Here is a 27,630-nt window from a genome sequence, read left to right as displayed (position 1 = left end):
ACGCCAGTTGAAAAATCACTGGATCACAGGGTACTTAAGAAGACGTGCTCTCTTACAGGTGGCTTTGTTTATTTCAAAGGTGGGTCCCCCTGCAGGCGCAGAAGCAATGGACGGGGCTGGCCTCAGGCAAAGGTCAGCCGTACACCAAAGCAGTCACAGGCCTGGGGCCTGACTGTGCACCCTGACCTGCCCAGTTAGGGATGCAGGGTGGGATCGGCTGAGGTTACTTTCTGTGGAAGCCCTTCTGGTGCACACCCTGATATGGGACTCAGCCCATCCTGAGTGTGTGTGGGGGGTGTGTGTTTGTGTGTGTTCCTAGTTTAGTGTCTGTTCAGTGGGTGAAACTCAAATTATTTATGAGATTAAACTAAGCCTTTTAACCCTGTACGTTCCTACCTCTCTCACATACTTCTCTCATATGGTTTTCTTTTGTTTGCTGATTTTTTTTAGTCATTCTCCCCTTAACGTCCAGTACTCTTGTTTTACTGCTCTCCTTCCTTCAGTCCTGACACATCTCCACACACACACACACACACACACGTGCACATACATGTTTTGAAGAAGGAAACACCCAGGCTGACAAGGGGTAAAAATCGAATACTGTCTAAAATCAGCAGTGACTTTCAGGAACACCGGCATCAACGTGGAAACCCACTAAAATCGTACCTGTAGACCTGTAATTTCATACAGCCCTTAGAGATGAAAAGCTTTTCAAAATAATCACATCGGGGCTTCTTACCTCCTGGGATGAATAGCATCCACGCAGCCGACACCCTCAGGGCAAGCTTTGAAGAACCAGACTCTGGTGACGAGAATGTATTGACATCAGATGGTGTGCGGATTCGGAGAATGTGGGTGAGGGTAGAGATTTGGGTTGTGAGGGAACGTGACCTGCAAACTTACCAGGATGTGGATGTGTGAAGTTGCCCGGAGTTACATGAAATGAGGAATAAAATAAAGTTGACAAATTGTCGAATTCTCCCTGTACTAACTCGTTTCCTTTTTCACCATGTCTGCTCCAAGAAATAGCCCACTTAATTGTTCTTTTTCCATCTGTTCAGCAATTTCCTGATCAAATTGTAGGATTTGTCCCTAGAAAGCACGTTTCCACTTCGTCAGGCATCTACAGTTATGGAGGCTTTGAACTGCAGACCCCAGGCCTTGGGGACGGTGACCAGTACTCCATGGTGCTGATCGGAGCCTCCTTCTTCAGCAGCAAGTACCTGGACCTCTTCCAGAGGCAGCCCGCGGCCGTCCGCGCCCTGATCGACGAGACGCAGAACTGCGACGACATTGCCGTGAACTTCCTCGTTGCCAAGCACACTGGCAAGGCTTCGGGGGTATTTGTGAAACCTGTGAACATGGGCAGTTTGGAGAAAGAGACCACCGGGGGCCACTCGGGGATGTGGCACCGAGCCGAGCACTTTCTGCAGAGGTCTTACTGCCTCAACAAGCTCGCGGCCATCTACGGCGGCATGCCCCTGACCTACTCCAACATCATGATCTCTCAGTTTGGCTTCCCGTACGCCAACCACAAAAGTAAAGTGTGAAAGCCAGCAGAAGCAACCCTCGGAACTGCTCAGCATCTGAGCAGCTTCTCCACGCTGTGGTCGACTGTTTTGTATTTTTCAGCAACGTGATGAACTCTTGTCCACTCCAGAAGTTCAACAAAGGAGAAAACGTACAGTGCTTCTAGGATAGAAAAGTTACATGAACTTCAAAAGCCAAGAAGCTGAGGGGTCTCCTTGCAAGGGGTCTTCATCCAGGGATATAACTCCTGGGTGGGCAGCTTGATCGTTTGCATGCGGAGACGGTCCTTCGATTTCTTGGACTCCCGGCATTTGCCTTGAGGACCCAGAGCAAGCTGTTTGCAGGACCATAAACTGCAGGGAAGCGCCTCTCCGCTTCTTCACTGAGGGATGCTCGCTCTCGCTGGAAGCCTGACACGTGCCTCTTAGTAAAAGCCATGTGAGGAGAGACTGGTCTCGCTCCCATATCGAAGCCACGGGACACGGGTGACTCGGTGCTTCCCCACGGCCCTCCCGACCAGCTCTGCCCAGTTTCGGTGTGGCTCCGTGCTCTTCTCTCTGTTCCTCAGTCTGTTGTGACTGTAAGGGTCCATTTAACAGCCGAAGAATGTCCAGTGTTGCGCTTGATTTTTGTGGGCGTGGACAGCATGGGTCACAGGGAAGGGCAGCCGATGATTTTATGCAACTATTGTAACATGCAGCTCACTGCTCAACTAGACTCAGGTGGTGCATTTCTGTCCCCGAATCCGACCTTGAAATTGCACATTAATTCTTATGTTTTCCATAACGTGTGTATTGTTTAAGAAATGTGTATAAAATAACTTCTGAAAGAATGTTGCATGAGAACTGGCAAAATTAAAACCCTTAGTATCAAAAGATCTTTATTTTGGGAACATACGTGATCTCATGGATACTAAAGAATTGTGTGTAATATACACACAGTCCATTTCTGGCATTCAGAAATTTTTTAATTTTTATTTCAAGAAAAGATCGAAGGCACTGTTCACCACCGTGAAATTGGGTTACACAGATACAGGCACGAATGCGAGCTCTGCGTCGTCGTGGAGGAATTCGATGGGGAGCCTGCCCCAGGGAGCTGTTACGTGGTCCAGGCTGCGTTCTGTGGACTGGGACCTGTGTTCCTCAGTGCTGGTTTGGTCCTCGCCCACCGCTGGCAGCAAGGAGCGCGCAGGCCTCTGTCTTCAAACCGCCCCCGCCCTCTCTTCCACCTCCACCTCCGTCTCCCGCAATGTCATTATATTGCCACAACTGCAAAGCTGTGAAAACATTATCCTAATCCTGGTTTATGTTGCAACAATGAGGTCTTTGTGTAGTTAGTTCAGTATATATTGTTTCTTTACCTTGGCACACGTGTGCGTGTCTTAATGCAGCCGGATAAAACCAGTAGGACACGGAACCCACTGAAAATCTGTGATGTCAGTACTCTGCTTTGTTCAAGCTTGGTAGTGATTTTTTGTCTCCTGGGATTGCATTGTCAGATAAATAAAACGGAGTTCTACCACTCAGGTGTTCTGTGCTTTTGAGGCCGACCCCCGTTTCTGCGGCCAGCGTTTTCGCACGTTTCTAAGTAGTGTTCTGATGTATTGCTGGGGGGGAGGCAGGCGCATTAGCGACATTCCCGAGTATGTAGATACTCCCAGGTTTTTTCCCCACTCTGTGCTCATGAACTCGTCTTCAGCATCACGTAGCTAACTATATCATGTTTTTCAGACATTCTAGAGCAAATATGAAAACAGTGAAGTTCAGCCTGTGTTACAAAGGCCCTTGCGTTGTGGCCAGAATTTCACTGAAACTCCTTTCCCTGCACACCTCTTATTAAGCTCAGGCCTAAAACTGCATTAGGAGAGAAGGCGGCTTAGGGTCATGTGTTCCAGCTGAGCACCGGGGTCCCTCATGCTTCCTAGACGTCGTGTTAACTTCCTAGAGCCTCAGCTTCCTCATCCGCCAACGTGAAAACCATGTCTGCCCATGGGCAGTCTAAGGAGCTAAGGAGATACTGTGTGTGACGGCAGCCTCGCTTGTAGTGCCCTTTTAAAGTGGTCAGTAAATGAATCTGCTGCGATGTGGCGTTGATGATAGGTACAGCTAATTGTACAACTTGGCACCTGGGTATCAGAAAGGCCCCTGGACCCACCAGGTGACATAGTCAGGAAATTGCTTCCACATAACAGTGGGCAGAGAACTGTTAAAATTTCTGCTTCATTTTCTTTATTAGAAGAGCCCCTTTTCTTATTAAAGCGTGACAACATACATATTCTAGCAATTTCGGCACAATCAGAACAGCGTAAAGAAGAAATTAAAGCCCAAAGCCACACTAACAATGGCTAAACATCTTTGTGTCTCTTCCTCTGGACGTTGCCAGGCATATATTTTAAGAGCATGGTTGGTTTGGTGTTTCATTGGCCAGATGAGCCGCCGTCTACGTAATCCATCATCTATGCAATCAATCATCTTACCATTTTGTCTGATAGTTTCATACTAGTGAAGCATTTGGGTGGGTGTCCTTGCCCGGGAGCCTGTCTACAGGGATTTCTTTAAAGTCCAGCCCAAGACCTTCAGTGCCTGGGTCTGCCTGGCGTCGCACCGTTTTTCGAGTTTCTGATACCTGTTGCCACACAGCTCCAGAAGCGTTGCCATAGCTACACTGTTACCACATCTCAGGGCACCATTCCCATCAGACTTGCCTGCGTTGCACAGCGCCTAACGTTTTCTCTCTTTCCAATGAACAAACTGCTCGAATGACGCAGGGTGTGGACGTGTTCGGACTGTGTTAGGGACAATGTGTTAAGAAGGCTGAAAAGACAATCAACTGTCAAATAAAAGATTGGAGGGCAGAAATCAGGAAGATTTAAAGTGCTTCTAGGAACTTTGCCCAGGCTCGAGTACAGTCAACGAATTGCCAACCCTTTTCTGGTCCCAGGAATAGAAATTCGAAAGCCACAAAAAAAAGAAAGAAAAGTTCAGTTCACACTTCTTCCTTTTGCAAAGACCTGGGCTTTGGCCCCAAGATCCGGAATGGATCAGTGTGTGCGAGTGCACGTGTATGTGTGTGTATGTTTGTATGTGGGCACCAACACGCTCCTTTGGTGACAGTGGGAGGGTGGGAGGTGGAGGAAGGGATGGGGGAGGGGGGAACACTGGGAGGGAGGAGGGAGGTGGGAGGCAGGGAGGCCAGGTCCCACCGGCTGCTGGGCCTTAAGTGGTGAGATGGGAGCCTCCTCTACCCCATGCTGTTTCATCAGCCAGTTCTTACTGTCTGCTAGGGTCCGCCCAACTTTCCCTTCTCTCTCTGTCTCTGCCTCTCTCTCCCCGCTCCTCCTTCACTTCCTCCTTCTCTCCTTTAGTGAAGACTTTCAATATAAAATCCTAATGTTTTCTTTTTTTTAGAGGCATATGAATTTTATTATTTTTTATTTAATCTTCATTGTATTTTTCCCTTTACCATTCAGCTCCCTACACCCCCCTCCCCCAGCAATCACCACACTGTTGTGCATGTCCATGAGTCCTTCTTCCTTGTTGCTCCATCCTTCCCAAATGTGTTCAAAAACATTCTTGCTACACTGGAATGCAGAGAACTTCCAGGACCCAGGAGACCTGCACTGAGCCCTGGCGCCGCCTGCTTCCTTATCTGCCGGATGGAGGTCAGGCACGTGCCCTGCAAGGTCACGGGCGACCTTTGGTTTCAAAGGGCGTCACACCTAGACACGTTGTAGTGATAATCGGTCGTGTAATCCGGTGACCCCGAATCTGACCAAAGAGCCAGACATTTCCCTGGTTCAGGCTTATTTCTCCCTCTTGATCTTCTCGTGCCTCTTTCTGTTTCCACATCTTGAGGAGCAGGCGTGGAGCTGCCGTTTCTGGGTAGGACCTATGAAACCCTGCAGAACAGTATTACATAATACAGTATGTATTTCAATTACACATTTCTGGTTAAAGTCAGAGGGTTGAGTGAAGGTCAGCTAAATATAGATTCCCAAGTCCTGTGTATGTATGTTCAAGTATTTTTGTTTTAAACAAGAAACTTAACAAAAAGCTAGTGAAGACAACTTTTATACAGGAAAGAACCCTGGAATGGGAGAAGTAGGAAACATTTGTGTCCTATCAGCTGGGGAATAAGTTATGTAAATCAATGGGGGTCCCGGTTTTCCCATCTACACAAAAGGGGAGTGAACTAAATGGTCAGTAAATTTCTTTCCACTTGTAAAATTCTGTGACCCTAAATCCGAGTGTGGAATTGGTGGGTTTTAAAGGAGCTGGGTTCTGCCTCTTGACAAAAACACGAGTCTAACTTGGCTGAGCTCACTCCCTCCCCGCCACCTGAAACCTAATTTCCCAGGAGCCCTTTCTCAAAGTGGAGACTTGACTTAACCAGCATCGCTACCGTCGTACAATTTTAGGCGAGAAAGGCATGACGATGATGGGACAATAAAGCAGAAGGTGACAATGGTGACATTGTTCAGTGGAAAGCACTGACCCGGAGAGGTTGTAATTTGAAGGACGTTCTGCTTCGTAGCCACGCTCCTGTTGCCCCTGGCGTTTGCGACACCCCAGGGAGACTCGCCGCCGGCTCACAGCCCACGCGAACCCCGCGGAACGACAGGCGTAGCCAACCATTCTTTAAACCCCCAACACAAATACAAGGTTTTACGACTGGAACTTTGATGCTGTTGACATTTGTCACAGCTTTTTCTGGGATTCACTGTCGTACCAGCAGATGTCAGTGTAACCCAATTAATGAACGTTTTTCCTGGGTTAAAGTCCTGCCAGTAAAAGAGTGAAAATAATCTTAAAATAGCAAAGTTGAAAATCTATTCTTGATGTTTTCGATTAAGAATACATTAAGTGGAGCTACAGAAAACTATTAATCCTTCAAAAGTTAAGTTCCCAGGGGCCCTTGCCTAGGTATACCGTATTATGTAAGGTATAACGTGTATGTGAATAGTTACCGCATTCTATGTGACTACAGCGTTTTCAGTGACATAAAAGACATGGTCTTTAGTTAAGTACAACAATGCCAACCTGCGGTAAAGCATAAGAATAACGGTCTTTTAAAAACTCACACTTCGTGGACGTTACAGCGGAATGAAACTCGTTTGTCTCCGGTGACCAATTCACGGCCTCTGAAGAGACCCCTGAATTCCTAGCGAGCCGCCTGCTTTTGAGGGCGTGGCCCTTGCCTTTCGCCCATGCGGTCACTCTGATGGGGGGCAGCAGCGCCTCTTACGTGGGAGAAGCGGACGTGGCCCCCCACAACCTCTGGAGCGACCCTGCAGTGCGGATCCGCGACTCCCCCGCATCTGAGGGGGGATAACTGATGTTCAGAGAGGGTCCACAGCACGGCTTAGCGACAGGCTGCAGGTGACCCACAGCCGTGCTCATCTCGGGGGGCGATGCCCAGCCCTCTAAAAAGGCTTCCTCATGACCCGGGGAGGAGAGGCCCTTTGATGCTTTTTTGTCACACTTGGAGTTAAAGCTCTATTTTGGCCAAAAGATTCCTCCAACAGTAATATGGGACACAACTAGAATTAGACTGAAATTAGGATAAAATAAAGAAATATGTATCAAATTACTTTTATAAAAAGCAAAAAGCAGTTTTTTGTAGTGTTTTAGATAAGGCTGTGCCACATAACCTCCCATCCCATGCCTAGGTATTTACCCGAGAGAAAGGAGAGATATATCCCCAAAAGACCTGCCTGCAGTGTTTATTAAAGCTTTACTCTGGTTTATCATCGAAGGCTGAAAACAACTCAAGCTTCCATCAACTGGTGAAAAGGTGAATGTACTGTGGTTTATCCGTGTAAGAGGATGCTCTTCAGCAATAAAGAGGAAGAAACTACGGATACATGCAGCAACAGGGCTGCATCTCAACTCAGCAAGCCAGGTGCAGGGGGCAGGCCCGCGGGCTGCATGCCGCGTGACTGTGTAGCACATTCTGGGAAAGGCAAGACTGTAAGGACAGGAAATGGGTCAGTGGTCGCCAGGGCCGGGGAGGGAGGGGCGCGGGGGGACACTGTACATTTATCAAAATTCATAGAACTGTATTCCCAAAATTGGTGAGTTTTTATTTCATGTAAATTTACCTCATTAAACCACACTTCAAAAAAAAATGTGAAACTTCAGGTGCATACAAAATATTCCTACTGCATTGGTAGTCAGATTGATGAATAACTGAGCCAGATAACAAGAGAAGAGTTAACACTGAACTCTTGCCCTGGAATAGCAGGCCCAGGACTGGTGTTAGCTGGCCAGACCCTTGTGTGACCTTGGGTGCAGCCTTCTCTCCATCTCAGTGAACTTGCTGTTACAGAAATTGCATTAAATATTGTATGTAAATTCTTTAACCTTGAACTTCTCAAGCTAGATTTATCATTTCCCCAAACCTCCCCCTTGCTGGTCATTAAAGGAAAACCCAGGTCAAGCGTGTAATTTCTTTGGTAGAGAAGCAGAGTTAATAATAATTTTAGTTTTATCACCCACCATTCCTTTGGAGAGGGAGTTACATGGTCTGGCCAGCAGGTGTCGTGTACTCACCTATGAAAAACCGACAACCCTTCATCTCAAAGTGCTTTTCAAGTTACTATTTGCCTAATACTTTCAGCTGCAGTGGTTATGAACGTTGTTTCTCTAAATAAATACCCAGAGGAAGGAAGATGTTCTAAATAGTTGATCTTTTCCTCAATTTTGTTCCCAGCTCTAATCAAGTATGGTCATAAAATCTACGTACCACAATGGAAAAGAACTTTCTTACTCCATTGTAGTTAACATTCAAAGAGCTTTAGAAAACGGCGTAGTGGTGTTACAAACGTCGCTTATCCAGTCTTGACAAACTCAGTCTTCAATGCGATGCTCTCTGTGCTCAACGGCCCCTCCACGGGAAGCCTTCCTCTGGCATCTCGGAAACCACACATCTGCGCACATCCCAGGAAAGCAACGTCCCCATTGTCCCGTAACCATTGTGTGTAAGTCTGTCTCTCTTCCCTTCTGACTGCTCCCCAAGCTATGAATTCCTAGGAGGTCCCAGCACTGCATCCCCAAGTGTGCAGCAGAGGACCTTGTGCTCAATAATGTTGATGGTGAGCGAATACCTAAATGAGTAATAGAAACGTTTGTACCGTCTCGAAATGTGGCATTTCGATGGCCAGGTGAAAAGGAAAGGGCCAATAGTGCTCAGATCTGCAGAAGCACGCAGAGACACGACCGTTTTCCCTGGAGGAACGGTTGGGACAAATTGGCTAACCAGAACAAGGGCCGCAGCATTAAAAAACAAAAATTCGGAAGACGGAGCAGGGCTTATGTGATGGATTAGGAGGGAGCCTTAGTTCTTCTGCGCCAAAGACCCTTTGACATCTGGGGGCGCCTCTGGACCCCATCTCAGAATAATGTTTTTTTTTAAAACAAAATAAAATATGGTAAGATTACAAAGAAAACTACATTTAAACAGTTTTCAAGCTATGTTCAAACATTTGTTAATAAGATCTAGCGGCAGGTTTGGTAACTACCATAGTTTTATAAAAGTGATGAGTGCAAATGATGTTTTAAGAAATCCGTGACAACTAAAGCATGGTACGAAAATACACTTCTGGCAGTCACAGGCACTGCTAATCTTTTGAAGTTCTTGCCTACATTCGTAACTGATGAAAATGTGAAATTGCAGACTGGGAAATTAAAGTTGTCATTTTGTCCTTTCTACATTCAAAGACCCCTCAAGTTCTATTCGTGAACCACGTGAGGGGTCTGTGGACCCAAGTTTGAGAATCCCTGGGCCGGGTGAAGTTTGGGTGGTGGAAATGAGGAGTTGTGAAGGATGAGGGAGCAGAAGGATCCCTACTCCACGGGCCGTCTCTGTCTGGCTTTCCTTCAGGAAGCTCAGAGCTCGCTTCCTCCCCTCCCCTCTACTCTTTGCACCATTCCGGCAGGGTTTGTGCCAGCTGCCCCCAGAAGCCCTCTGTCCTTCACCTGCCTGATGTCCGGGCCAACATCATCTGGTGAGTGTGTCCTGGTCCTTCCCTCACTTGGTTTCTCGTCGGCTTTTGCTGTGCTGACTGCTCTCTTCTTAAGACTTCTTTCCTCTTGGGGCTTAACCCTCTCTCTCTCCCTCATACTTCTCTGGTTCCTTCTTGGCCTCCTGACCTGCCTCCTCTTCTGCCTGCCGCTGTACCCTGCAGTTCTGCCTCTGGCTCTCTCCCCGCGCCCCGCCCGCTTTCTGGGCACGGTCTCATTCACCGGGTCTACCTCACAGCCTGAGCCTCTGTCCCGAACCCCAGTGCCCATGTTCATCTCTGGATGACACCACTCGTCTTAACGGTCCCAGAGGTCCCTGAAACTCTATTTCCGGAACTAAATGTTTCACCCACACTGATTTATTTAATCCTTAGATCCCCCCATGGGGGAGGACTTACTAGGCCAGAAATTACCAAGGAGGACATGGAGGCAAAGGGAGGGGAGGAGCTTGCCCAGGCAGAGTTAGGGTCAGAGCATCGGTCTTCGTGACTCGAGGCCCTGTGCCTTCTGTTGCCCTCTGTGTCTCCGCTGCTGCCCCCTCAAGTCTGCTCATTGTGGAGCCGGTGAGGTGCTTCCTCTCAGAGGCCAATGGGGTCGCCTTGCTCTGTGCCTGTGACCAATCCGTGCCCCTGAGACCCCTCACCATGGAGCTCCATCCTCCTCAGGGCTGCCTGCCGGGCTCAGCCTACTTCTCTCCCGTCCCCTCTGCTGCCACCACCCAGCTGGCACTCTGCACACAGGTGCTTGTCCTCCCACCACACACTTCCCTCTCCTGTCCCCACTGTCTCATCTGCTCAGGCTGCATAACAGAGTACCGCAGGCCGGTGCCCTAAACACCAGCAATGGGTCTTCTCCCAGTTCTGGGGGCCGGAAGTCCAAGGTGAAGGTATGGGCAGGGTGGTTTCTTCTGAAGCCTCTCCTTGCCGTGCAGACAGCGGCCTTCTCCTGGGTCCTCACGCACCTTCCGTCTGCACCCCTGCACCCCTGCTGTCTCTTAAGTCTCCAACCTCCCTCTTCTCTTGTACAAGGACATGTTTCAGAATATGTGTTATTTCTCACACGTCTCCTCTGACCCCTCCAGAGTGAGCTCTGCGCCCAGAGTCCTGGGTGTGTCCTTCGGTGGTAGCTCTCACACTCGGTCCACTGTGTTCCTTACAAGGCTGACTGCAGGCTCACAGAGGTCAGGGTCAGCGTCTGTTCCACTGTTGCATCCCGGTGCCTTGCCCAGCACCTGGCCCATCGGAGAAGTACAAAAACTTGAGTGAGTAAATGAACGGATTTCTTGGTGTTAGTCAAACCTTTCCTCACCTACCCTCAGTGCCCGAGAGGGAGAGGGTGAGTATAAAAAGTGTTGTAGAGCTGCCCTTTCAGTTCCATCACCGACTCCAAGGAGGAATCCTATATATAGAATCTCTGCAGAGTTGAGCTTTTGCTAAAATATTTCCAGAAGAGGGAATATAATTAGCTTTTTCCATTTATGGTAGATCACAGTTTTAGAAAGTGCTTTTTTCAATTATTTAATCAAACTCTGCCTCTTCGATTTTATCTGCCCTTTGGAGTTCTGTAGATTTCCATTTCTGTAGTATAAGTCTCCAAATTTGCGCAAAAGACACAAAATCAAAACTATTTGAAAAGTGGTTTAGACGGGTTATTGTGCATAGAAATCAGCTGGAATGTCTGCTTTTTTGTTCCAAGGAAACACACAGACCTTGCTGTTGAACTAGGGTGTTGACAGCTATGTCAGGAATGAAGGACGGGAAGCCCCGCGGCCTGAGCTCTGGGGGCCCTGAGCACTGGCTTGACCTGGGATGCGGGAGGAGCGTGCTCGGTGCGGTACGTGTCCTGGTGCGCCGGGTCAGGACTCGTTTCTGGCTGTGGCATCCGGCATAGAGCGTGCCCGGCACAATCTCTCTCTCTGCGTCAGGTCCCTCTGTCCCCCTGTCGGTGCTGCCTGTCATCGTCGTCTCAGTTCTGTGTCCAGAAGAGCAACACTACCTTCCCTCCATCACCGACTCGTACTTCTTCCAGCTCCTCTGTCATTGGGCGCAACCATTCCCCCGGCTCTGGACACCGGAGGTCAGCGTGTCCTGCCCGCCCCGGGGCTGCCGCCACCCAGTCACCCACATTGGCCCCGTGCTGTTTCTCCCCCCGACTCCCTCTCCAGTCCTACGGACAGGTGGCCCTCGCCTGCGGCATGCCACACTTCCTGCTTCCCTCCTCACTACCGCTTCCACCACAGTTTAGTCTCCAAGGCCTGCCACAGCCCCAGGGCGGCCATTACAACCCACAATGCACCAGAGCCCTCACCCCTCACTGCCTCAGAGGCAGAGCCCTCTGGGTCCCGCGCCTGGCCCTCGCCCTCAACCCTCCAGCCCCTCATGCCCAACCCTTCCGGCTGTTCTTGAGCTACTGCACCTCTCCAGCCTCCCTCCACCCCGAACTCCAGGTCTCCGCTCATCAGCACCCCCTTCCCTGCAGCGCACCTGCGCGGCCTCGTCACACTGCATTAGAGTGATCTGCCTCTCCTTCAGTCCTCTGTCCTCCGCACGTTCTTGCCCCGGTTAGTCCAGGCTCTACTCGACTCCTTTCCTCTGTCTTCTTTATTGTGAGCTGTAAACAACAGTAGATAAAAGTATATGAACAGTTTAACAGATGGTTATGAAGAGGACACCCAGCTCACCACCACTGAGACGCCAAAGAGAAAGTTACCCAAATAGTGGGCGCCCCACCCCCCCACCCCCGGCCCCGCACCGGCCCCATGGACCCTTCCTAATCAGGTTCACAGGATGAATTCAACAGGACTTATAACTTAGCACCTAGAGTCACTAAATGCCATCTTGCTTTCTCCTGGGGCTCAAGTGTGCAGATTTCATTCTTCCTGCCCAGCCGTGGGCCCTCCAAGGGCGGGCGCGGTGCAGAGAGCTCTTCAGAACCCCCCAGAGTCTCGGCATTGCTGAGCAGGTCTGGCCATTCAAGAGATGCTTGCTCACCAGGTGTAGAGAAGAAAAAGCTTCGTGTGTCTCTGTGTCCAGGAGCTCACACTGTTGCACCTTTCAAACTCATGGGGACCTCACCCCTATTCCCCTGGGCCACTGGGAGTGGCCCAGTTCCACCTGGGGTCCTCTCGTCCCATCCTGTGCTCCCTGGTTTCAGTTGCATTTTCCTTCTTGCGGCACTGAACTTGCTTGGGAATTTCTCAGGGAGTTTCCAGCTTTGCGAAGCACAATGAAGAGGAATGTCTCGTGGGTGCCTGGAAGCCCATGGCAACGCAACAAAACACCAGGCACTCTCACCCGTGTCGGTCAAAGTGCTGCTGTAATCACAGAGCGGCCTTCCTCCCCCACCGCATGATCCTCTCGTGAGAAGCACTGTGCCTGGCCGCCCAGTGTCTTCAGGATGAGATACCTTAGCCAGCGAGCGCCGTTCCACATCCTAAAGACTTCCTTGCACGAGACTTCCGGCAAGGACTCCGCGCCAGGTTAGAGAGGAAAAGAATACCATGCAGTTAGGAAGTGCACCTGAGCGACAGCAAAGACATCTCTGAAGGGGCTCTCTGGGGGTGAGACGGATCTGACTCGAGGCCGGGATGGCCTGTAACTTGCCAAACGCCTGAAGCGCGCGGCGACGGCCAGAGAGGAAACAGCAGGCAATGATGCTCCCCTTTGGTCAGATCTGTGAACCCCTGAGCTGTTGGGTCGGGTAAGTATTCTTGCAGAGGAGAGTCTGAGGTTTAGCGACAGAAGGGAGGAAATCCACACTTTTGTCCTATCTTAGACCCTCTACAACTGGGGCAACATTGTCTTGGAGAATTATTTCTGTGGGACGAGCAGGAAGAGAATACACACTTCTTGAAATGTTGGTTTGTTTGTTTCTTTATATAACAACCTAGCTCATGCCTACGCCAGTGAAGCATCTCTGTCAAGCAGGAGAGGAAGCTACCAAACTAGCCCCTGACAGTCAGCACCGAGTCAGCTGAGCAGCGAAGCTTCACTGCTAAACTTCAGCAGTGAAGGGAAGGGACGTGTGATGCAGAAGATGGCAAGGCTATTTCCGGACCACCCCGATCCAAGGAGAAGTTACTCCAAGCACATAAATGGGGTTCTCTATATATACACACCATCATCCAATGAGGGGGAGTCAGCGAGTGGACGGGAGAGACTGAAATAATCGGGTCTGCCCCTATCTGAGGACGTGTCCTCTGGCCAAGTGCACGTCTCCGCCGAGCGGGCCCCTGTGTCTGAGGAATTTGTGCTGGAGAGAAAACAGAAGAGTTCAAGTACCCTATCCACGACCTCATCGTGGCTTCCAAGGTCCTTCCTCACCAAGCTGAGCTTTCAGTTTGCTGTCCTGGGAGAAGAGCGCCCAGGAATGCTGTCTGGTCTGGATGGTCTGCACCAACCCTGGGTCCCTCCTCGGTGGCCAGTGACCCCATGTGTTTGGGCTGTTTTTCCCTCTGGCCCTCTCCGGCCCCATGGCAAAAGCAGTGCTGATTTTCTTGCATGCACAGCCTTAAATTTTTCATGATATCATTTCTGTTGGTTTTTAATTTATTTATTAGGAAGAGCTAAATATATTCTAAAAACCCAGAAAATTTCACTGTGTTCTCTCTCTCTTTTTGAAGATTACTTCCTAAAGCATTAAGGGAGCGCGGTTCCGGTTCCCGCCTTGGCGATCCACTGTGCACACCGCACACACGCTTAGTTAAGAAATGTGTACCAATTCGAACACTTTGATCCATCCAGTTAACAAGTGCTTGTTTACCGACCCCTTCCGGGCGGCGAAGATGCATGCACGAACACGTCAGAAGCAAGGTGAAGACCTTGCCCTGTGGAGCTTACATCCTAGTGAGGAAGGAAGAACCACAAAACACCCCCATTCTCATGGGGACACCAGCCTCACGGTGACCGCCCGCGGGCATCCCCACCTGAGCAGGTCAGATCCCTGAGACAAACTCAGGGTCCGGGAGACGTAACACCATAGAAGGTGGCTGGTCGGTCGGGTACGTGAATGTCTCGCACGAGATGGACAGCAATTTGAACTTTTCACCTAAAAAGTCCCATGGTGAGCTTGAGTGTGATATTGTGTTACAGAATGACATGCTTATGGTTTGGTAATGATTTTTATGTAATTTAAAAACGGGCGTTATTTGTGCCGGACCCTGTATCAATATCCGTGGAAGCCCGAAGGTGCTGCTTCTGTGCTGGATCCCCGACCAGTACAGAGTGGTGAGCAGGTTTCCGTAGGTGACCCAGGTGTCCCTTACCTGAATTCTTGGAGAAGCTCCAGGCAAGGCCGGAAGTGAGAGGCACAGGGGGGAAACTACCGCTGGCTCCCACGTGGCACAGGCTGGTGCGGGCGTCCGACAGGTGGCTGCAGCCGTGGCTGGAGTGAGCGTGAGCGGGGAGGCTGGAGGGACTGGGTGGTGCTCGACAGCTCCGCCCAGCACCCTGTAGTTGAAACGTGCATCGAGTGCGAGGAACATGCCAGTTCAGCTGGGGAGGGGACATCAAGGGAAGGATTCCTAGTTCTCTGTCCCTGCAGAAGAGTGTCCTCAAAGGCACGAGATCACCTGGTTACAGTGATGGCAACTTTCCCTTTCTGTCACGGAAACTCTTCCTTCCCTTGGTCTTGGGTTATTTCAGGTTTCAACAGATCTCCCTATCTGGTGAGGAGGCCCCTGCTTCCGCTGACGTAAAACGGGCAGCATTCCCCGTGAAGCTGGAGTTGAATATAGCATCCTGAGCTTGGTAGTGCGGGGCACCAGCTCTGTGAAGCCAGCAGCATGGGACCTTTCGGAGTTACTAAAAAATAGGGTGTGTTTTTTTGTTATTTGGACAGATTCCAGCACTTCTCTCATAAATGCAGATTTTAAATTGTGTCTGTTGTATAACTCTCACCTCTCTTTTCCTTCCAGAACTTATGCTGAGCAAGAGGAGGGGATTTTTGCCGCTGTAACAAAATGGGGACAGAAAGTAGACTGGGCTTAGGACATAGTCTTAGTGTGTGTGCAGCGCTTGCAAAATTCTTCCTTATGATCTACCTGAATACAAACATTTACAGCATAAAGCGATGCCCATGTAAACAGTTATTTTTATATGGTTAAATAGAAACTACAAAATGAGGCCTTTCGTTAACCAGCTCTGTGTCTTTGGGCCCATGATGTAAACCTCTGGGCTTCCGCTGCTTCTTTTCCATGCAGGAAGGTGTCTGGGTTAAATAAAGCTTCTTCTAGTTCAAAATTCTATCATTATGCTTTCATTTCGCAACAAAATTTCCAGTCAACAAAGAAGCCCAGAAAAACATTAGGAAAAATAACATTATATTAATTATTGTTACTGAGTTTCAAATTCCTGATATTTGGTGGCAGTTTCTGAATGGAGTTGTTTATTCTCTTCACAGAGGAAAGAGTAACACCCAAATGCTTGTTTTACTGGGATGTGTTATCTTTAGATTTGTATCACCGAAATGCAGTGGAAAAAAATCCCTTTCTATTGTCTAAAGGAAATAAAACAATTCCCTTTTAATAGCAACAAATTAGCTAAGTGAAAGTTGGAGGCGCCACACCCGAAAGGAGGATCAAAGTCTTTTTAGAAACTTTCTACCATCAGAAACTCCTGTTTTTCCTGGGAAGTTCCCCAGATTTGTAAAATTCTAAAAATCTCAAGATTCAGATCTGATGAAAACAGAAAGAAAAATCCTCTAGCAATTGTGTTTACACTATTTTAAAAGAACGAAGTTTAAAATGTTAGTGGGCAAGTTGGGTCAGATGTGAGACATTCTGAGACCGTCTTCTCTGCCCTGATTCCTCTCGAAATGGAAAATAAATCCAACCCAGGGGCCAGAAAGGGCTGTACTTCTCTGCATAGAAACGAGAGCTAATTACACTCTCCGACAATAAGGAAACAAAAGAATGAAAAATAAAGAGGGTGAAGAAGAGGAAAAGAAGCCTCTAAATCTTAGAAACCAGAAACAGTTTACCCCACCAGCTGCCTGTGGCTACCTTCACCACCAGCAGCCCCACCATTTCAAGCCCTGAGCCCAGGTTCCCGTGGGGAAATTTGTCCTGATCCTTCGGGGCAGGAGTGGATAGCTGAGCCAGAGGCCAAGTGCATCCCCGTAAGCAGGTCGGGTGTGTTCACATACGTCTGAACAAATCTCTTCTCATGAAGGTGCTGAGGGCCCTTCTGAAAAACGACTCAGGGGAGGCAGGTGAGAGCCTGTCAGGGAAAAAGGGTTTAAAGGAAATGGGTACTAACTGATGAATAAAAATTAAGGACAATTGTTTTTTCTAAACATGAGGAAAAATTATGTCGTGAAAAGTGATAGGAAACAGCGCCGCCCCCCCCCCCCCCCCCCCCCGCTAAATATTTATTTAGGCATAAATGCAATCAGGGCGGGGAAGAGAAAGCTAGAGACAGCCAAGTACCGGCTCCTGCGCCAGGTCGTCTCTCTGCAGGTGGTGGCTGAGACCTGTCTCCTGTGGGCTCAACTTAGTCTGCAGATAGACCGGTTTCCGCACTCGGGCTCAAAATTGGCCCGGCCTCCCCACTTTGCCCCCTCCGCCAGGTTCCCCCTTTCCTCCACTGATGCTCCCCTTAGTTCATGTCCAAGGGTCGTGTGTGTAAGTTCTTTGGCTTCTCCATTTCCTATACTGTTCTTAACCTCCCCCTGTCTATTTTGTACTTACCAATTATGCTACTTATTCCCTGTACCTTTTCCTCCATTCTCTCCCCTCCCCTCGCAGCAGATAACCCTGCAAATGATCTCCGTTTCTGCAATTCTGTTCCTGTTCTAGTTGTTTGCTTAGTTCGTTTTTTTTTTTTTTAGATTCAGTTGTTGATAGTTGTGAGTTTGACATCATTTTAAGGTTCATAGTTTTGATTTTCTTTTTCCTAAATAAGTCCCTTTAACATTTCATATAATATGGGCTTGGTGATAATGAACTTGTTTAGCTTTACCTTGTCTGGGAAGCACTTTAACTGGCGTTCAATTCTAAGTGATAGCTTTGCTGGATAGAGTAATCTTGGTTGTAGGTCCTTGCTTTTCATCACTTTGAATATTTCTTTCCAGCCCCTTCTTGCCTGCAAAGTTTCTTTTGAGAAATCAGCTGATAGTCTTCTGGGCACTCCTTTATTAGCGTTATTTTTTCATTTTGTTATTACTAGTGTATTCTTAACACATGCATGTCACGAGTGTGGCAATGAATCACATTTTAAAATAAGAGATCTCCGTAAATTCACGTTAAACCTTTTAGTTAACATGGTAAAAACCTTGTCTGCATCTTATCGTCAGATTCAAAGCTTTACCTCTAGCAGTTCTCTCTGTTCACAGCTCCGCCCTCCTTGCGTGCTGCCCGATAGCGGTGGGCAAGGTTCCTGTTGCTGTCCTTACATTCACCTTGTAAGTGCCTCAGACTTATATTTCCCGAAACATCTTCCTCTGTTTTCCCTGCCTTGGCCAATGTGCTTTTCTTCACGTTGATGTCAAAGCTAGGTGTATGAGACTCACTGCTGACTTCACCTTCTGGCAGTTTCCATGGGCACCTTGTCGTTTTTAGAAAACCCTCTTATCTTCCCTGCAGCCCCGTGCCCCTCGGCAGTATTACTGCCGTCCTTTAGTGGGGGTCCTCTTTTACGGAGACTAGTCTCGTGCCTGGTGCCCTGCCTCTGGCCTCCTCTCCAGTCCTCTCTCTACATTCCTTTCACCAATGCAGACCTGATCATACCTTTCCCCTGCGTCAGACGCCCCTGTTCTCTCACTGGGTAGCATCCACCTGCTGAACAGGTCTTTGGAGACTAAAGAAATTAAAGATGCCTTCTCCAATGCTCCAAGTTCTGAGGAAAAGACTAGAACTGAGAGATGTTGAAACATTGGTAATTATTGGTGAGTTACTTATCAATACATTGACTAAAAGGTGTCTTTTGAGCAGCTGTGTTATGTGCCCACTATGTCAGACGTTATACCCGTTTTGTCTGAGAATACGACTTAAAAATTAAGGAGTGTCCCCTCACTTTGCTATTCATCAGCTCCGTCTCATGTCTGCCTCCAGGTCGCCGTCTGCACCTTCTGCGGTCAGTAAGGAGGGGCTGCCAGGCGCTAAAGTAACTTTTGCAGTGGTTCTGATATCGTAACAATAAATCTAACAGATTTCAACATCCAAAAGCTTATTATTTTGCTCCTCCCCCTCCTTCTCCTCTTCCTCCTTCGCCAGCCACTATAGAAGATTCAAACTAATTTTTGTACGTAAAGTCAGTGACAGAATTGTGATGTCCTTGGAATATTTTCCAGAGACACTTGATCACTTAACGAAATTCATTTTAAGAACCATGATATTACCGACCAACATAAGACATCTAATTACCTAACATGCCTTTTACAATAGCGAGCAAATCCATACTACTGTTCCAAATGATGGGGAAAAGGGAGGCGGGAGTGGCCGTGAAGGACAAAAAGGACCCGTGGTAGTCTCTCGAGAAGTCACGTGGTCTGCCTTATCAATGAGCGATCTTGCTGATACATTCGTGCTCAGCACCCAAGTTCCTTGACAAGATCATGTTTTCTTCAAATACACAAATTGTGTACATCTTTCCATTCTCTAACTTATGCGCCTAGTAGAATCTCAGAGTCGTCAGAAAACAAGAAACTCCTCTTTATGCTAGCATTTTCCCATTTGTCTGTGTTCCTGCTTTCCTAGAAGAATCATCCTTGTTTGAAGTCTACTTATAACACAATTCCCCTTCTCGTTTATCCCCTTAGAACCCTCAGAAGGCACATGGGGGACCCTGATGACCCCACATGGACAGGAACCGGTCAGTGCTGAGTTATGGGAATGCCATTGTATTATACAAAATAACTCGGAAAGTATAGGCCCACAACAGAGCCATGGGTGCTGAACCCTTCCTGACGGACTGATTACTGCCTTCACGTTTCTGGAATAGAGTCACAGCCTATATGCCTGCAAATACCCAGCAACTGGAATAATTGAAACTATGAGCTCTTTCCTAAAAATTTGCCCTATAAGTGCTTTTCTTCAGTGTCAGTAAACTGAGAAATCCATGGTTCTGTTGTTACAGCAACCATCATACCATAGACATATGCAAAGGAAAGAATACCCCCTAACCAGTAACATCAAATTACCGTGGCAATTTCTGTGTTGAATGACAAACCAATATGTAACTGCCGAAGCAGAAGAACCAGGATAAAGCCACACTTTCAGGCCTGTTTAGCGAATGTATAATGCTGATAGTGGTGGTGTTGGTGTAGGGGATAGGCCTGGGAAGGGGAGATTGGAAAATATTAGACACCTATGTAAATGAGTTTAGTTGTGCAAAAGTTAAAATTCAGTATTAACTCTGAACATCCAGGCATTGAAATACTACTAATGTGACTGGCTCCTGTGCAAGAATGAAGTATGAGGTTCGTGTTTTACCCATCTCGTAAAAAAGCTCACCACGCACGTGCTTCCTCAGCGTGGAAAGAGGTGTTTGTAGCACATCCCTCCTGGCTGCTCGGACAGGATGTTCCCCTGAAGCCAGGAGCATCTTAATGCGGACGGAGCTCCAGGGGAGAGCCAGGGCACGCTGTGAGCAGGAGGGAGGGTCACACAGCGCTCAGAGAGCAGCTTCTGCCCTGCACCAGGCCCAGAGGGTCTGCAGCAGAGGACCTGACCACCAGGCAACAAGTGGCTGTGTGGCTGGAGCCTCTTTTGAGTTTTGTCAGAGCCCCCAGGTCCTAAGATCGAGTGGGCCCAGCCACAATTCACTGTGACACAGAAGGGAATGTAGCCAAGGCCACGGCAGCGCAGGACAGGACACAGTGAGCTCCATGAGGAAGTGTCCACATGTCACCAAACTCCGTGGCATGGAGCCGCATCGCTACCTCACACCTAAGGCCATGGGGCTGAGCTGGAGTGGGGTGAGCGATGTTCTTTATAATGAGCTGGTGGAGAAGAAGAAAGATCTCATCTGGCGTATGGGTGGGTGGGCTCAATGTGGGGGTGCACGAGAAAAGGCCACTGCTGCCCCATCCTGTTGAGGGGTAGCCCTACGGTTCAGCGGTGAGGGAGGATTCTCACAACCTGCAGAGCTTTGCGGAGGGCATTTGTGGAGAAGAAGTGGCCCCAGATAAGAACATATACAGACCCAAGGTCATGGCAAGTAGCTCGGCTCCATATTTAAGGGCCTAGCGGAAGAAGCACTTGGTCACAGATAGGAAGGTCTGGAGAAGAGGCACGTGGGTGACTGAAGGGAGTGGGTGTGAAACATGAAGATCTTCGTGTCTCATCTCAGCACCCAAGACAGACCACGTCGCATGGCAGAGACACTGAGCAACCGAGAGACAGAGCAGCCCAGCCAGTGGACATCACGCAGCCTCTGCCATCAGCCGCCCCTGGGCGGGCACAGTGGACCGGGCCCGTGGACAGGGGTGAAGGCTTCGGGGCAGGGCGTGCGTGGGCTCCGTCCCCCACAGCTGACCCGGCCATGGCTGCTGTCAACCGTCCTGCCTGCCAGCAGCCCCGCCCCAGACGCAGCCTCCTGCCCCGAGGAGACCAACAAGCCACTTGGAAGCAACAACACGCACTGGAAGGTCGCCGAGTCTCCTTCAGAACCCGCCACGGGGCCCAGCGCTCAGGCTGGGTTTGCGTGTGGCTCGCTTTCCATTTGATAGTCAGACGTTAGAGACGTTTATTTTAATCTTCCTGATGAAAAATTAATTTTTAGCCTGATACTCTCTACCCACTAAACTGTGGCTGAGTCTTGCTCACTAAAATGGAAACTCTTCCAAGTTGAAATCAGTCACCAATCCGTCCTCAGCGTGACCAACTCATTCTGATTAGATCTAAGTTTTAATGAGAGCAAAGTTGAAGTCATTGACCTTTTTAAAAATTTCTTTTTAAGAAGGCGTATTTTATTTTTGAGTATCTGTGTGTCAGAGGGCTGCAGGCCTTCCGTCTGCTGCCTGTCATTCTAACCCTCAGTCAGTGTGGTACAGTTGGTTGAATTACTTTTTCTTTCTTTATCCTCACCCGAAGACCTGCTTGTTGATTTTAGAGAGAGGGAAAAAGAGAAGGAGAAAGATATCAATCAGTTTCCTCTCGCACGCACCCCTGACCAGGGACCAAACGTGCAACCCAGGCATGTGCCCTGACTGGGAATCGAACCGGGAACGACGCCCACCCACTGAGCCACACGAGCCAGTGCTGAGCTTAGCTGTCCTTCCATAACTGAGCTGCGAATACCAAAGCCTCATCTGCTTGTCCCTGTTTTCCAGTGACCGTTGAGAAGGAGCCTTCCTCTTCCTCGTGAAATGCCAGGCCCCCCTGGTTCTGCTCGCGCCTTCATTTCTGGGTCCAGCACGTGTTCTCTCTCTCACTGTGGCTGCTCGGTAGTTCTAGGAAGCTCTACTTGGAGGCCTCCTGGTAGTCACAGGGTTAATATTTAGGACTAGGAAAAGCCGTGGGAACTATGGAGAATGAGAGAGGTTTTTCTTTATGCATCGTTTTCGGTGACTGCACAGCAGACAGTGTTTTTGTTTTCAGGCTTGTTGCCTGCAGAATTGCCCCTCGGGGAGACGCCGTCAGTGTTCTGCTCCGTGTCACCATTCATGGAGCGCTGGGAGAACGCAGCTGAATAATTCCTGGTCTGTCGTCCCGGGCGGGTCTCCTTTCTACTCACCTTGTACCTAAAGTCCTTCAAAGGTCTGTATGTAAAAAAGGAGCCTGCAAACTAGTTTAAGGAGCAGAGTCTCCTAAGTGGCCAAACTTACTTCTTTATCCCAAGGCAATCAATCCTATGTCAGGCTTCACAGCAGTGGGAGTCGTCGAGGCTCTTTGCCAAGTATTCCTGTTTCCACCCCGTCTGGACTCATGGGAGGCTCCCACAGTCCAGCTCGTTCATTGCGAGGAAGGGAACCGTTTCGACCCGTGAGTTATGAGTGAAATGATACGTGTCCCTTCCGGGATAGAGCATTTCATGTTCACGGTGAGACCCTGCAGGCTTTCTCTTTCCCAACGATACCAAGAGAAAGGTAGTAATAGCTGTTTCATCTGAGCAGCTGGGGTAAACTGAGTCCCCCACCCTGATCCTGCTACATTCAAGGAATAAATACGAGTTGTTGTTAAGCCCCTGAGCTGTTGGGGTTGATTGTTCCTCCAGGTCGTTCTGGCTTCCTTCTCTGCTGCCTACCCTCACCAGGGAGCAGAGCTGTAAGTTGCCAGTTGGATGCAACAGAAGGAGGAAAATGCCCTGGGGGCAGGGCGTGTGTGGCCACGCCATTGCTGGACGTCGCCTGCAGTTTCACAATCTTGGCTGGGCTCAGCCTCGCAGCCGGATTCCTTTGACGAGGGCCTGTGTCGGCACTAAGAGTGCCCTCAACGACATGCCGCTCAGATAGCTTCCTGGTATGCCGAGCCCACGATAACCTGGAAAGGCCTCCCAGCAATGTGGTTAAAATAGGTCCCTGCAATTTCTAAATTTAGTTCCACTCGTCACACTCAGCACTGTGGTGGAGACAAGCATCATGCAAGATGCAGCTTTGTACTCAAACAGTCAGGCTTGTGGGTGGAGAAAATCCACTTCTCTTTCCGAGTATATTGTGCGATGGACCTAAATACATTTTCCCAGTGAACCCCTAAACCTCACAGGCCAGGCATCACCATCTCCACCCACAGGCAATGGTGACGACGTGTGTTTATGTGCTAAGCATTGCGGAAGGTGCTCTACATGCCCCAACTTACTCATGTACCACAGCAAGCCCAGGAAGAGGGAGCTGAGGCTCAGAGTGCCAGAACGTGTTCGAAGATGCACACTAGTAAGTGACAGAGACGGGGCCCCTACTGAGGTCTGCTTTCAAATCTGGACTCGCTCAGCAGTGTGGTGGGCGCTTTGCAGGGGTTAAGCTCACTAGGAATTTAGCATCTGTTGGGAAGATGACTAGCAGACATTTCCTGATATGAAGCCGAGAAAACCTCTGGCAGAGCTAAGTAAACATAGCCAGTAAGCTCCTTTTATAAATAACTGTCGCTCCGAGATGCTCGCCGTTGTCCATCTGTTCCAGGCCTAGCGTCCCAGCAGGGGTTGGGGTCTCATCGACCTCACGCAGTGAGCAGCTGTGACATGTGGAAGGACCCGTGCCTTCAGCCCCACTCCTGGGCACTTGCACCCACTCATGAGCCTCTCTGAATTCAGCATCTTTCCACGTCTCCCTCCCTTGACTCGGCTCACCCCTGAGCCTGGGAATGCGGACCTAGGAGGGCATTTTTTTGGTAGTAGGACGGCATCACTTCATTGTTTCCTGCAGGTGATTATTCCTCCTAACGTAACTGGGCCAGTGAAACGTCCCCAAGCAACGGGAGAAGCTCAGACACCATGAAACTGTATCTGGAATATAGACACTAGAGATGCGGGGTCTGAAGACAGAAGAGTGTATCCCGACACGGGCACAACTTTTTTCTTTTGTTTGCGCTCAGTAGTACCTCCAGCTGGGTTTCCAGGAGTGAGTTTCCCAAGTACCTCTCCTCCGGTAAATGCATCATTCTGCCCCGCCCTCCACCAGCACCTCAGGGGCTCTGCCTTCTCTCCATTCTCGCCACCATCGGCTGAGTCTCAGCCTCACAGTCTCCACGCCATCGGTATCCCTGCAATTCGTCTTCTCCATGATAAGCCTGCAGTATAATTCGAATCATGTTTCTTTCACCCTTCAAAATATTTGCTGGCTTCCTGCTCCCCCCGGGGGGAAATGATCAAGCTTTGTAGCCTACCACACTGAAATCAGGTCTTCACTTTCTTCTTAGCTCCTGACACTCCACCCCAAGTCCCCATCCAGCCCCCGTTCCCATCTCAGCGGCCTCCTGGCAGCTTCATCACAGGACACGAGGGTATCTCATGGCTCTCCAGGTCTGTGATTCAGAACCCGGCTGGGACGCCGACCCTGTGACTTTTCCCTCTAGCAAACTCGTAATTATTTTTCAAAACCAGCTCAAGTGTCAGCTCTCTGGTGCGGCCTTTCCTAGCTGCCCCCAGCAAAGGTCATCAGTTTCCATAGGGGACCTCAAAGAACCTCATTCCCATTGATAGCACAAATGTCATTGTATAAAGCTTATCTATTCATAGGTCTCTCTTTTCTACTAAATTGGGAGCGGGGCCTACTACAGCTCATGCATCCTGTATTTCCTGTGACTGGTGTATAGGAAGTGCTCAAAAATGTTCGCTGAATAAAAGGAGAGGGTTTTTCCCCCCCCTCAAAATAGAGATTACCGGTCCAAATTGAGATTTCAGTCCTAAGAGACAGACTTGGTGGTCCCATCACAGGAACTTGTGCCTCTGGGAGCTGAATTTTAGAAGTGACCCACGGAAACAACAGCGGATTTTTGACACAAACACCGAGGGAAGCAGCGTGCTATTTCAGGCATCTGTCATCTCCCACTTGGCCCCAGAGCAACTGTGGAAGGTGCTCTGTGGCCCCTCTGATGACTGAGGAATTCGAGCTCCGTGAGCTGCCGCTGCTGCCCTTTGTCTTCCCGTCACCGCAGCCCCGGGCCCAGGCCCTCCACACTGTGTGAAGTGTCCCGATTCTGAGCAAATCGAGACAGGCCGCACCATCCTCCTGTGGGATTTGGACGGCTAGGCTGCATAGCTCTAGGTTAACAGAACCCTTTGCCCACGGAGCACGAACATTCGTTTACATCAGCACGTCCTCTGCTCAGAGGGAGAAACGGACAGCAGGAATGGGAGACACACACATCTCTAGTAGTTTACTCTGGACGTGTTCCTAGAAAATTCTTCTCCCATTTATTGCCCTTTTCCCATCCATAAAGACCCAATTAAACCCCCACCCCACACAGGAAGCTCCCCCACTGCTCAGCCACAGTGGTGGTATGAGATAAACTCCAAGCTGCTCTTTCCAGAACCTACGATTATCAATATTTCCCCCAGTGATTGCCAATTCCGATAACACATCACTGCCAAGACTCATTTATCAGTCATCTGTGAGCCTTCCCCTTGCAGACAAGTCTGTTTATACGTGCACTCGTATGCCGGCGGCAGAGAACATATGGGCTGCCTCCTCCTGCTGTAGCAGCTCGCAGTCCACAGTCTGCCTTAACTCAGCTAATTAAGCCCTCACGGTAGATAGCGGGTCCTGCTTCCCGCTCACGTGGCCAGGGGGCTCGGGGAGAGGGTCTTTTACTGCAGTGGCAACAGCTACGTGGTTTATTCTGTGTTTACGGCTCTTCGTTCCCACACTCGCAGCTTCAGATGGCGGGCGTGATTTGGAGGTCATTCAATCGGTTCAGCTTATAAAATGTTCCCCCAAGCTGTGCCAACTCATCAGCATTTTCACGTTGCGAAACATATTCGCATGGAATCGCAGCTCGAGCTCCTTACTAAGCAAAATCAGGACAAGATGAGACTTGGCACTTTGAAGTTTTTTTATATATAGTAAAAAAGGATGAAAGGCATGGTGAGTGTCTTTTGCTGTCTAATAAAAAATTCATATCAGGTCCTGCTACTGAGTTTGGATTATCAAACCCATCACTGCCGAGACAATTTTTGTCAAGAGGAAAATAGTAGCCGATGGGGAATCAGCAGGCCTCTATTACAGGTCCAAAGAGACTAGACTGTGAGAATTTGGACTCTAATTTTCCAAATTTCCATTTTCATAGCTTTAGTCTGAGGGACTGAACCCAAAATGGTGTCTAACTTTTCCTCCCTGCCCCCCCCGCCCCCCTTCATCTTCTCTTCCTCCTTTTCCTTCATTTTGCCCTCAAAGCCCGGAGAGCTCCTAAAACCATAGCGTCCACGTGTGACTGGAAGGACGGAATTCCTCCCGACTTAACGCAGGGCTGCCGCATGCCCGGAGCTCCTAAAAGCCTGTCCTCTCCCGTCAGTGCACAGATGGGACTGTGCCCCCCCAGAAAGGCTGTGTTGGCTGAAGTGGTGGGAACTGGTCACCTCGCAGTTCCTGCCGGGCATCTGACAGGCAGAGGGGCTCGAAATGGGCACTCTCTGCCTTTCCAGTCACCCTGGGCCCAGCCGGGAAGCCAGAGGCTGAACAAAGTGACAGCAGCGGGCCACTGTCTGGGGGCTGTCCCCTTGACAGCAGAGGTCTGCGCAGATTCAGTCGCTTGGAGAAACCCTGTCACCTTTAATCCGTGGAACTAGGTTGCCCTGTTCCCGAGGACCAGTGTGTCTTTGCGAGGCATTTTTGCTCACCTGTGTGCTCAATTCCTTGGCTCAGCCTGGGGGCCCAGTTCAGCTTTTCCTGTCCTGGATCCCACCCTGGGGGACCATCTTGCCAAAGCCCCACCCCTGGGTTAATCTGAATAAACCCATCGTTGGAAATTGCATTGTGGGAGATTTTATATCCCACATGTTGTCTCGTGGGGGAAGGAGAGGAATTCGGGTGCGCTTAATTCCCATCTCTGCACCCCCATGCAGTCTGGGTGACAGGTGACATCCGTTCTTTCTGTGTCCCTTCCTCCCAAACCCCAAACTGTCAGACCTGTGGAGTGCTACTGTGTTCGGAGGCAAGCTTAATTGGTGTCTGGTCATTCGTCCACTCAAGTGACTGCTGCAAAGTCACCATCCTTCCCAGTGCGGTCTCTCCAGATCGCTCCCGATCTCTCCAGCTCTTTCTCCAGCTTCCCGCTCTTCCTCTTCTCTTACCCCCTTCTCCTCCCTTTCTCCCCAGTCCAGGGGGGTCTGCTGGTGGGACTGGATAGGGGAGAGCCCGCCGACGGCTTCACGCAGACGTGCAGCAGGCCTGTCAGACTGCACACGGACACATCAAACGGCCGCTTCCTCCGCGGTGCCCCTCTCAGAAAGTGGCGCTTCCTCACGGTCAGAGGCGTGGAGGGCACCCTCGCTTCTCCTCTCTTCCTCCTCCTCCTCTGCCAGCGCCTCACCTGCTCACGCCCAATCCAGCCTCACCGGGCCCTGCTTTGCTTGGCACGACAGAGGGACATCGGCCTTGGCCGCAGAGGCCCTGGCAGCGGATTGGAGGGCAGGAGAGGGAGAAGCTTCCCTCCTGTGAGCGAGCCTCGAAAGCGCTGGCGGCATCTCTCCCTCCCTCCCTGCCTGGC

General features: G+C 49.6%; 1 protein-coding gene across 6 annotated transcripts in view; it reads left to right on the top strand.

Moving 5' to 3' along the window:
• The window catches only part of EXTL2 (exostosin like glycosyltransferase 2), a 60,789-nt gene that overhangs the window by 7,816 nt on the left and 25,343 nt on the right, over positions 1-27,630 (top strand). The window contains exon 5 of one of the 6 annotated variants that reach the window (XM_045203810.3): positions 13,441-14,476. The exons of 2 other annotated variants lie outside the window; for them this stretch is intronic. In XM_045203810.3, the coding sequence (XP_045059745.2) occupies positions 13,441-13,527 (87 nt within the window). In that variant the 3' untranslated portion in view covers positions 13,528-14,476. Of the gene's footprint in view, positions 1-1,061; positions 2,368-2,513; positions 3,052-13,440; positions 14,477-27,630 lie in introns of those variants that run through there. 3 more of the 6 variants (XM_045203806.2, XM_024570686.4, XM_045203809.3) reach the window with 3 other exon arrangements.

This window comes from Desmodus rotundus, chromosome 12 (assembly GCF_022682495.2).
Source record: "Desmodus rotundus isolate HL8 chromosome 12, HLdesRot8A.1, whole genome shotgun sequence".
In the NCBI taxonomy this organism is placed as follows: domain Eukaryota; kingdom Metazoa; phylum Chordata; class Mammalia; order Chiroptera; family Phyllostomidae; genus Desmodus; species Desmodus rotundus.
Note: the sequence above shows the minus strand (reverse complement) of the source record. Positions and strands in the feature narration are given on the sequence as shown.